Source organism: Bos grunniens, chromosome 24 (genome assembly GCF_055505025.1).
Source record: "Bos grunniens cultivar Pamir isolate PY7600 chromosome 24, Bosgru_T2T1.0, whole genome shotgun sequence".
Taxonomy (NCBI): domain Eukaryota; kingdom Metazoa; phylum Chordata; class Mammalia; order Artiodactyla; family Bovidae; genus Bos; species Bos grunniens.
In genome coordinates, this window is record NC_141188.1 from 49352036 (window position 1) to 49363121 (window position 11086).

The following is an 11086-nucleotide window of genomic DNA, read 5'->3' on the forward strand; positions in this document are numbered from 1 at the left end:
ATCTGCGTCCTCTCTGGGACCAGCGCAGGGCCTGGCACACGGTAGGGGCCACCTCTGTCTTCCCTGATGAGGCATCACTTGCCATGGCCTCACTGGCCGCGGTCAAGGCCCCACCCGTCCCCTCCCGGCTCCCCCGAGAGGAGGCTCACTGGGCCTGGCCTTCCCTCCCAGTGTGGGCCTGGGGTTGGCTGACGCTCAGCCCCTCTCCTCTGCCTGGTCTGCAAAGAGTTCACCATCATGTTATTGGAAAGGCTTCCAAGTGCTGGAGGCCAGGTTCACTCAGAGGGTGCACCACGGGAGGAAGGAGGGTGGGAGGTGGGGGGCAGGGAGGGAGCGGGTAGGGAAGTGCCTCTCAGAGGGGAGCCCCAGAAAGAAGGCAGGGAGGAGAGGGCAGAGGCCCCACAGCTGGGTGTGCACCAGGCCAGCCAGGGGCCCACCGCCCAGGGCCCCGTCCCCTGGGGCAGCCCCTATGCTCCATCCTTGGCTTCACTCCATTTGTTCCCCAGCCTTCCTGGGGTCCAGTGTCACCTTGAAGAAACCCACTGGCCAGTAAGAAATTGTTCCACCCACCCAAACACTGACCTGTGGTCTTGTTTACTCTAGCCTGTCCTTTCAGAAGTCCCTGGTTCTCCCTGCCCTGCACTCCAACTGACAGTCCTCCCCAGGATGCCCTAATTCTGGTCATTCTCACCCCAAACCCCCACCACCCCGGGGCCAGGTCTGCGCCCAGGCCGCACAAGCAGGCATGATATCGCTTGATCAAGGTGGTCCTATGAGGTCCCCATTCCCACATAAAGTGCCCCCACACTCTGCCCAGAGGTACTGTGCTTTATCTTCACACCTGAAGTGTCTCCCCGCCCACACGCCAGGAGATATGTCCTCTTTCTAAGAAGTGTCCTCTTTCTAAGACAGACATCCCACAAAGCGGGTAACACAGTAGCCAGCATCTTGTATACCTTGGTGTGAATTAGTGTCAAAGATTGACTTTCTCCTAACAACCGGGTCAGATCATCAGAAAGAGAGGACAGAGTGGAAGTCCTGATGCTATGAGGCTGGGCGGCTGGGGTGATGCCGAGCACAGAGTGACTTCTGAACGGACAAGCTGCACGCGGGGGAGGAGCTTGAAGCGTGGAAGAAGGGCACGTCAGGGCCGGGAAAAGAAGCTTCGCTGCCCTGCACAGGTACTGCTGAAAGGGAGGGTGAAATACTAGGGGCTGAACATACACTCAGGGTCTTCAGGGCTTCCCAGTGTCTCTGTCACTTGGTGAGAACCCCGAAGCGTAGGCAGTCCATACTCTTAGAGTGGGGTGTTCACCAAAGATACGCACAGACACAACACGCCCGCCCCCCGCCCCCCAACCCACAATCCAAAAGAAGATACAGCAATGCCCAGAAAACTGCCTCAAACATATTCCCTTCTAGCTAGGCTGCCAACAGAGGAGGCCCCACAGAGCAGCGGAAGGCGGATCAAGCCTGTGTCCTTTTATTGAAAGTTCTACGCTTCTAGAATTTCTCCTCCGCAGGTCCAGGCCAGGGAGACATTCATCCCCATTCAAATGAACCTTCAAGGTTCTTCCTTCATTGGGAGGGGAAAAAAAATAATTCTCTCGAGCCATTCCAGAGCAGTGGCTCTCACGTCGCCCAGAGTGCTATTGTGTCTTCACCAGGAAGGCCGGGCGGGCACAGACTCTGGGCCTCACCTGGCCTTTCTGCTCAGGAGGCGGATCTACGACTGTACCACCCCCGCTCTGCCCTGCTCCCTCACCCTCCAACAGCTTTAATAAACACCGATTACTTCAGTCCCTCGGGCGCAGCTGTCCGTGAGTTGTCCAGTCAGGGGTGTTGGGGTGGGTGCCAAGGGCTGGATCTCCAAATAAACCAGCCCTCCCTTCCCCTCCTCTGCCGCCTCTCCGGAGCGGGTGGATGTTGAGGAGGAGGGCACGTCTCTGGCTGAGACCAGGGGTGACAGAAGCGCTTTTCTGAGCCGCCTGCTGAGGGTGGAGCCCCAGTGGGGGAGGGTGGGGGAGCAGAGCTCAAAACAGGGTGAGAGGTGAGGCCATCCTCCCCATGTGTCATGAATCCAGGCCTTTCTAAAACCCTCCATCCTAATCAAGGAGCCCTGAAACGGCACCGCGAGGGGCTAGCCTTAGGCCGCCTCTCTGGTTAAAACGTGCTGGCACTTTATTCGAGGATAGAAACAGAGTATTAGGCAATTTGTCATCCACAGGAGGTGTGTGGGAAACGGCTAAATGGATGAAGGAACAAATGACCGACACTCTGGGCCACTGTTAGAAACAGCAGTAGAAGAAGGGGAGGAAAGCTCCAGGGGCTTCAAGGGAGGCGGGTAGGGATGCCACCAAGGGGGCTGAGAGAAGAAAGGGCTGCCAAGCCAAATTCTACCCCATCACTGTTGTGCACACAGCCAGCCAGGCAGTGCGTGCCCTCGAAGAACACGACTGCCTTATCAAGTAACTGTCACTTGCAGCTACACCTTCCTCCAAGAAGTTGTGATAATTGTCCTCAGAGAACGTGAAAACAGAGAACACTCGGAACTGTCATAACTGAACTTCAGAAACCATGCACTCAAGGGCTCTCTGCATTTTTTTTCAGCAGCAGAACCCCCCCTTGTACAAATAAAGTTTCATGCAAAAACAGACGCACCCTGAACTGTTCTGCTTGAATCAGCTCTATGAATCCCCTTGGAGATACCTGTCTAATCCAACTCCTTGTTTCAAGCAGGGAAACGGAGGCCCAGAGAGGTCAACCTGTGTTCTCAGGCTCCATCACAACCACCTCCAAGTACCTGGTCTCCTCCGCTGAGCATCTACTTCAGTACCTCTTGGGTGGGGTCCTGGCTCATATAATCTTTAAAAGGGTCACAAGGTGACAGGCGTCAGGTTTAGGCACTGCTGGATTAAGCACTCGTTTGCAGGTGAAGAGTAAATTAGTAGCCAGATCTGATCCCAGCTGCCTGACAATGATTTCCAAGAGGTATGGAATTAATTTCCGGTGCTGGGTTTTGCTTATATTGAACTTGAGGACACCGACAGTGACTCTAGCATGTTCTGGTAAAAGGGTAAATTTTTTGGTAATCTTTGGCAGTCTTTCAAACTAGGTGAGCCCCACCGTACCACCTGGCTCACGTCTATCTCTGTCGAGAGTGTGACTCCAGTCAGTCCCACAGGTATGACAATGGGGAAAAAGACTATTTCATTATGGAGCTGAAATACCAGTGAGAACTAGAGCACTCAGCCACACCAACCGGTTTTGGATGAATCAATGGATCCTGCTGGCAGCTGGGGCCCAGACAAGAACGGGATGAAGAGGCCTTGAGTTGCCACCTGGTTAAGATGTTAGCTCTCTAATGGTTTTATTTGTGGTCCCAAAGGGGTCATTTAATGCAATAAAAAGGTCAGGATCTTAGTCGAGCCTCCACCAAAGCCCTGCACATTGGAGAGCTTGTCCAATGGATGTCACACTCACTTCCGTTCAGGTCAATTTCTTCCTTTTCCCGGGCCTATCTTTCCATCAGCAGCTGCATCTGGATAAAGTGGGGTTGAGGGAATGGGCCCCACTGCCGGCTCTCTGGAGCACTGCTTGGGGAAACAACCCTTGTGTCCCCCATGGGACACTGCACTGTCCCATAGAAAGTGAGAGCGAAAACCTGGTCAGAGGTCTGTGACGTGCAGGGGAAACATCAGGCTGGGAAGGATGATCAAGAAGCGGAGACAAACGGATCTCACTACAGGTGTGGTAAGCAAACGTGACCACGGATTCCAGAATATTTCCTGGCTGCTGCCTCCTTGAACATATAAGCCCCTAGAAAATAGGATGGCTACAATTACAAAAGCAGATACTATCAATTAATGCTGTCAAAGACATCAAGAGTGTGGAATCCTTACACTGCCGATGGGAATGTGAAATGGTACAGCCACTGTGAAAAACAGTCTGGCAGTTTCCCAAAAGAGCTACCATCTGACCCAGGAATTTCACTCCCAGGTATATATCCAAGAGAAAATGCTAACCTATGGCCACACACAAGCTTGCACACAAATATTCACAGTGTTACTGACAAGAGCCTAACATGGAAATGACCCAGCGTTCCATCAAAGGATGACTGAATTAAAAAAATGTGATATATCCATACAAGGAACATTACTCAGAAATAAAAGGAAATAAAATAGCGATACATGTTACAGTATAGTTGAACTTTGAAACATTATGTGAAGCGAGAGATGTCAGTCACAAAAGGCCACATGTTCTATGATTCCACTGATATGAAATGTCCAGAAGGCAAATACATTTAGAGACAGATAGCAGACGATTGGTGACCTAGACCTGGGGAGTCGGGGTGAAACGGAGAGTGACTTCTACTGGTTATGGGATTCTTTTCGGTTGTGATGAAACTATTCTAAAATTGACGATGGGTAGGGTAGCACAACTTTGTAAATATACTAAATGTATACTAAATATACATTCTAAATGGGTGACTTGTATGGTATGTGAGTTACATCTCAATAAAGTTGCTACGAAACAGAAAAACAAACCTTAGAAAAGTGCCTGCTGTTTAGGTTTTGCTGACTAGAGGCACCCTCTGCTAGACTTCCCAAGGGCTTAAAGGAGGGCAGGTATCTACAGGAACTGGGGTCACTGTCACCTCTTGCTTTTACCAGGAGCTTCACAAAACCAACGAATCAACCCATTAGCTCCAGGAACAACAGAACCATCAGCGAGAACCCACAGCCAAAGAAGCAAGAGCTGTGAGTGTGCATATGTACACATGTGTGTGTGCAGTCAAGGCAGAATTCTCCTGAAGGCCAAGTTCAGTTCCATGACATTATTTGGGAAGGTCACATATACATTTGCTTCTGGTTTGTATCCCATTTGAAAACGCCGACACTGACCATGTACTCTATTATTAGGCAATTTTTTCCAGTGTGGTGTCTCGGTGGTGCTCTACACAATTTGTTTGGAGGCTAAACTAACTTTTTGAGTGATGAAGAACATCCCACCCCGGGGTTCTGGCCTAGGAAGGGCAGACTTCGGTTGTGCCAACTTTCCCATCCTACACCTCACGTGACCCGAGCCAGGCCACCCCTGGGAAAGAACTCTTACCCCGAGGGAAGCTTCCTTCTTTCTGGCTCGCTGGCCTCCTGCAGGTGGAGGGGAGCCGGGGGACGAGGAGAGGGAGGGAGGCCCACTCTGGCTGGTCCCCTTCCAAGCAAAGGCCCCGGAGGAGGGGGCCTCCCAAAGGGAACAGAAGGGAGTGAGACAGGAGAGCATACGTTCTGCTCTTTCTAAACACGGGCTCAAAATGGATAAAGGAAAAATTAAATTACGCCGCAACTCTGAAAGTCATCCACTGAAGATAAACCCTCCCTTCAAAGAAATTACTCATCTTACTCCATGGTGGTATCTCAGGGTGTCTCAGTATTCAAATGTATTAAGCAATGCATAATACAATTATACACATATAATACAAATTATGCACAATGTATAATACAAATGGCTTGTGTCAAAACTCTACTTTCCAAGTTATTATCATCAATTTTTTTCTTTTTTGCTAAGTCATGAGAAGTCCAGCAACTTAAAAATCCAAACAAAAACTAACAAGAACACGCGCGCAAAGATGGAAAAACATCCTTCGTGGAAGTTACTATGAGGCGAGCAGCTTCAGAAGGGAAAAAACACAATCTCTGACTAATATGAAGGAGACTCCAAATTGCTCTTGGCAACAATCTCTCAACCCTAGATTCCCCTCCCTCTATTCATCTCCACAGTTCCCAGCCAAAGGAAAATAAACTGAACAGCTCTCTCCCTGGCCCAACCTGTAGGGCTGCACGGCTGAGCAAGCATTGAGCAAACAGACATCCCCATGCAATTATCCACCTGTGCAATCGTGGTAAACACCGGGCAGCCAGGCAGGGACTCACCGCTCTGACCGGGCCGATCATCTCGATATTGGGAGAAAAATGCCTTTATTCTGGCACCACGACATCAAAACAAGCATAATATGATCTCGTGACTTCAAACCCAAGAGATTTTCTTTTTTTAAAAACAAGGAAGAGGAAAACCATCCTCCTAGGAAGAGTGGGTATCAGTTCTGAAGAAGGAAGGCCCCAGAGCATCCCTCAGAGTGACTTAGCTTCAAGACAAGATTTATCAGTTCACCTTCCTCACAAAAGTGAGAGTTAATTCTCGAGGTGGTTCTCGTACACCTATTACACCATTCAAGATGGAAGGAGAAGTTAACAGACCAAATGTCCTGGAATATTTATGGCCGTTCTGTCTCTCAAAGATTCATCTGACAACAATTTTTTTAGGGCAGATATGTCAGGTCAGCGGAAACGGAGATGGACAGGAGCATGGGGAAATGGCACTGCGAGTGGAGATACAGTGGAGAGAGCACAAGCTTTTCAGTTGAGTCCTGAAACACCCTGGCAGGCGGGTGTGAGCCGCTCTGAGAGCTCTGCACAGTCCAGAGACCTGGGTTCTAGCGTTGGTTTTGCTACCAAGTGCTGTGAACACGGACAAGCTTCCCCAGTGGTAGGATTCGGGGACTGGCACTCCCGCTGCAGCTCTGAGAGGATGGCAAGTGCCATCCCAGCCACTGAGGAACGAGGGTGGGGGTGGCAGGATGATGCTCTGGGGTGGCTCTCTGCCTGGCTGGCACGGATGCACAGAGGTGCCAGTCCTCCTGGAGGCTGCATGGGGCTCTTGTCATCTTCAGCTGGGATGCGCCAGAACTAAAATCTCATCACAGAACCCATGATGATAAACCAATAATCTGAACGGCAGGGTCTCAATCAGCTTCATGGGCACTCTGTGCATGCTATGACGTCTCTTGGAGCCAAGGACCAGTCCTCATGACTGAAGCTTGGGGACACTCATCATTCCAGTCGCCCACCCCTCTCCTTCCCCCAGGCCTCCTGCTGCTACTCTTTCGTGGCCATGCTTCTGGAGCACTTCCCCACATTCCATCTCACTTCATTCACTCAGTACTCACTGCCCACTCTCCTCTCCCAGCGCCTGACCCTGCCGTGCACACATTACTGAAGGACTATTACAAATACTATTCCCACTGACAGAGGCCAGAGACCAGGTCAGATTCCCGTCACGACACTTAGCATGGTGCTTGGAATCACACGGTAGACAATATCAGTTCAGTTTCGTCGCTCAGTCGTGTCCGGCTCTTTGTGACCCCATGGATTGCAGCACGCCAGGCTTCCGTAACAGTTGCTAAATAAATGACCGACTGATTGAATGGAAAGAAACTCAGGTTCAAGAAGGTGAACAACGGATGTAACATATACCACTGCTGCTGCTAAATCACGTTAGTCCGACTCTGGGCAACCCCATAGACGGCAGCCCACCAGGCTCCGCTGTCCCTGGGATTCTCCAGGCAAGAACACTGGAGGGGGTTGCCATTTCCTTCTCCAATGCATGAAAGTGAAGAGTGAAAGTGAAGTCACTCAGTCGTGTCTGACTCTTCGAGATCCCATGGACTACAGCCTACCAGGCTCCTCCGCCCATGGGATTTTCCAGGCAAGAGTACTGGAGTGGGGGTTCCATCGCATTCATACTATTTTTGTACAATTATACCAGAGTGATGTGGAGTCCTGTCTCCTCAACTAAAACTCAACATTCTAAAAGATGGGTGGTCGAAGAGGTAGCTTGGATTCCTGGCTCTGTCACTAGGTAGCGTGGTGGCTGACTTAACCTTTCTGAGCTTCAGTTTCCTCATCTGCCAAGTGGAGTTAATGTTTCCTATCTGATGGGTTATGCAGATTAGAGGAGACCTGGTACATGGGAGATAGTCTCTGAATGTCCCCTTCCTCTCCTCCCTGCCGGGAACCTCTCTGGCTTATCTCCCAGTCTTGACTTGGCAGGATAAGCCTCAGGTTCTACAACCTCCAGGCCTGTACTCTTTCTGTCTCCCTCCCTCGGGGTCCTGCCCCAGTGCCTCCTCTTAGCTGAAGCCTTGGGTGACCTCTCTTCTCATATCCCACACTGGCTCTCCCTGCAGTCTCTCCAGGTCACCCTGCTTGAGCCCTAGGTTTTGCTAATTCTGTGCAAGCCTCATTCATCAGTACTGGACGACCCTTGGTGGTGGCTCAGGCCGGAGTTCTTTCCACCTCTCCCAGCAGGTCCTGCGAGGTGTTTGGTGGAATCCTAGTCTATCCGTTTTATGAAGTTCTGGAACCCACGCTGGAGGCCTCCGGGGCTAGGTGGCACCAGCGTCAGTGGTTCTGTGTAAGAAGCGCTGGACTCACCTGGCCCCTGGCCTTCCAGTCCCTTCCCTGTGAAAACGGGGTGATGAGGGCCGTGGGGGCTGTCCTTGGGTGGTAGTTTGGGAGAACATCGGAAACAGTTCCAAACACCAGGCTCAGATGACAGAGCACAGGCTGACTCAGTCATCTTTTAGGAGGGCGGATTTCTTTCCCCTTTCAGCCCAGGTTGGGCCTTAAGGGGAGAGGGTGGCACCCAGCTACTTTCTCTTCCTGGGGATCTAACCAGAGGAGGTTCTAATCCCCAGGACTTAAAACCGGGTGAAGGAGCAGAGCTGAAACTTGAACCTGGCAGGGCCTTCGCCCTTCCTCTCCCTCCCCTTCCATACAATCTTCTATGACTCTAGAGAAAAACTGCCTGATTGTTTCAACCACTTCCTTTACATTTTCATACTTCTGCATTTGGAGGGCTTTGGAAGGGGTACGCCCCCAGTCGGCCAATGAACGGCGGCGGCCTCGGGGCTGCCTCCTGTGCCCGGAGAGCCCAGTACCTGGGTTAAGAAAGAGGGCAGCGGCCCTCAGCCAGGACAGCAGAGGCCAGAAACCAGGACGACCAGACCCGACGACCCTCGGAGCCCTCACTACAGACAGGAAAACTGCACCGCGCTGGGCTGTGTAGCGGGGTGCGCGGTCTTTCCAGAGTTCCTCCCAGGCCAGCCCGTGGCCCCTGCAGGGAACCGGGGCTCGGGAGGGTGCGACGGGGGTCCGACCGCCTCGCGAGCGAGCTCCGGGATGTCCCGGCTTAGCTCCACGCCCACCGACGCCCACCCGCCCGATTCTGCTTGCGATTCAGCCCAGGGACCGCGGCTGGACTCCCTCCGGCTTGCGCAGCGACTTGTGCCAACTCCCCCTTTCATTCCTGCCCCTGTCCTAACTTCTGCCAGGAGTTGCCTTGGCTTCCACACCACCTCCACCCCCAACCAAATTTTTCGTCTGATATTGGAAGGAGGCAAGCTTTTTTTTTTTTTTTTTTGGTGTTGGGGGCGCGGGTAGCAAGGTATTGAAACTAACTGTTCATCGGCCACTACCTTCCTGAGTGCCGCTCGCACTCCGCTGTCCCCTCTCCGTCACCCCAGAACCTGCCGCGAGGGCGGCGGGTGCGGGGAACGAGAGCAGAGTTGCTGCACCCCGAGTCCCCGGTTCTTTCCTGCGTTTCGCCGCGCGCCCCTGCATAAGCGCGGGGGCCCCAGCACGCTCGGCTCCAGCCCCAGGGCGGCTCTGAAACTCCTCTCATTCGCCGCCACCCAAGCCGCACGAGCGCCAGTCGGAGCCGCCACCCGGGCCCGGGATCCCCTCGGTGGAGCGCGAACACCCGCAGCGCCCGAAGAGAGGACGCAGCCGCCCGGCGCCCGAGGGGCCTCCCCCGACCCCAATCCCCACCCTTCCCCACCCAGGGCCGCCTGCCCAGAGCCCCAAGCCCATCCCAAGCCCGCTCCGGTCCGGTCCGGTCCGGTCCCAAGGCCGCGGCAAACCCACCTGGCCGCCCCGGGGACGCCGCTCGTGCCCGGGTCGTGTCCTGAGCGCCGCCAGGGTCCCGGGCTGGGAATCCACGCGGCAGCGCAGCTCAGGGGAGCCTGCCGCAGCCGGCGGGAGGTTGTCATTGATTCGTGCAGGGCGAGTTAAGCCATTCCAGGAGTGGTTTTGAGAGAGCACTCCCACCCCTCCCTCCAACCAGAAGTATTTGGCAGGCAGCCCCTTTTCGTCCACCTGTACTGTTGAGCGCGGACCGGGACCAATTTCACCAGTCGCGCTTTACACCTCACTTTTTGATATGCAAAGTAAGCCCTTTGCTCAAAGGGAATGCAGAAATGGAAGCAGGGTGATGGAGGAGTTCCCCGCCCCCCACTTTCCTCCTGGATCTCACCATTTGTTTTTTTTTTTTTTTTTTTCTCTAATATTTCACAAAATGCCTTACCATTTATCTCAAATCAGGGGCGGCTTTTCATTGTCACTGTCCCCCCACCCCCAATTCTGCATGTCTTTTATTTTTAGAGGCAATTTGATTCCCATTTGCCTGAAACCTGAGCCCAATAAAATTACTGGAATTATATGTTTTCTCTTTAAAGGGTCGTGAGTGTAACTTACCAAATAAAACACTGCACAGCAAGCATTCAAGTGGCAAGTGACAAAGAGGGAGGTGCAGGAAATAGGCAGAGAACCCTCCACTGGGTTGCCCAGGGGAACCTGGCCCAGAAGGAGTCCTGAGGCCTGAGGTGGGGGGTGCCTACGGCCGCTCCTCCCCAACAACAAACAGTATCACCAGACTTGCTTTGGCTTTGCTCCTTTCTAAGACTGACTCAGAAATGCCAACCAGAGACCCAACAGTCCACATTTGGGGTGGGCCAGCCACCAATCCCAGAAAGGTGTGGCGGGGCGCCCTTGCCCAAACTGTTCCTTGAAACCACACACCGCGCCCTTTTCGAAAAGTGCCAGCTAGGAGGTGCCTGCTGCTGTCGGCCCTCTTCCCCAATAACTGTCCTTCATTTGGGGCGGTGGGGGGGGGACCTTCATGAACTCCTTGGTACCTAGGCTGGCAGTTCTCAGAAGTGGGGGAGGAGCTGGGGGTAAGGGGTGGGATCCTTCTTCCCCGGTAACCAGCTCCCCCTTGTGAGATGGAGAATCAGCAGGGAACAAATGAGACCAAAGAGAGGCCTGGACCTCACCACCTCTGCCACCAACACGAAGCACCCTAAAGCCAAAGGTAAACCCCAAAGGTCCATCACTCTATGAAGGCCAAGGATGGGACGGAGGGTTTGCAGCACGCCAGGAAGAATGGGTCAGACTTAAATGCCTCCTCC

General features: G+C 53.0%; 1 protein-coding gene across 5 annotated transcripts in view; it reads right to left on the reverse strand.

Moving 5' to 3' along the window:
* The window catches only part of ZBTB7C (zinc finger and BTB domain containing 7C), a 153032-nt gene that overhangs the window by 98749 nt on the left and 43197 nt on the right, over window positions 1-11086 (reverse strand). For 2 of the 5 annotated variants that reach the window (XM_086373421.1, XM_086373417.1), the window contains exon 1: window positions 9765-9898. The exons of 1 other annotated variant lie outside the window; for it this stretch is intronic. In XM_086373421.1, the coding sequence (XP_086229547.1) occupies window positions 9765-9889 (125 nt within the window). In that variant the 5' untranslated portion in view covers window positions 9890-9898. Of the gene's footprint in view, window positions 1-9764; window positions 9899-10373; window positions 10514-11086 lie in introns of those variants that run through there. 2 more of the 5 variants (XM_086373418.1, XM_086373420.1) reach the window with 2 other exon arrangements.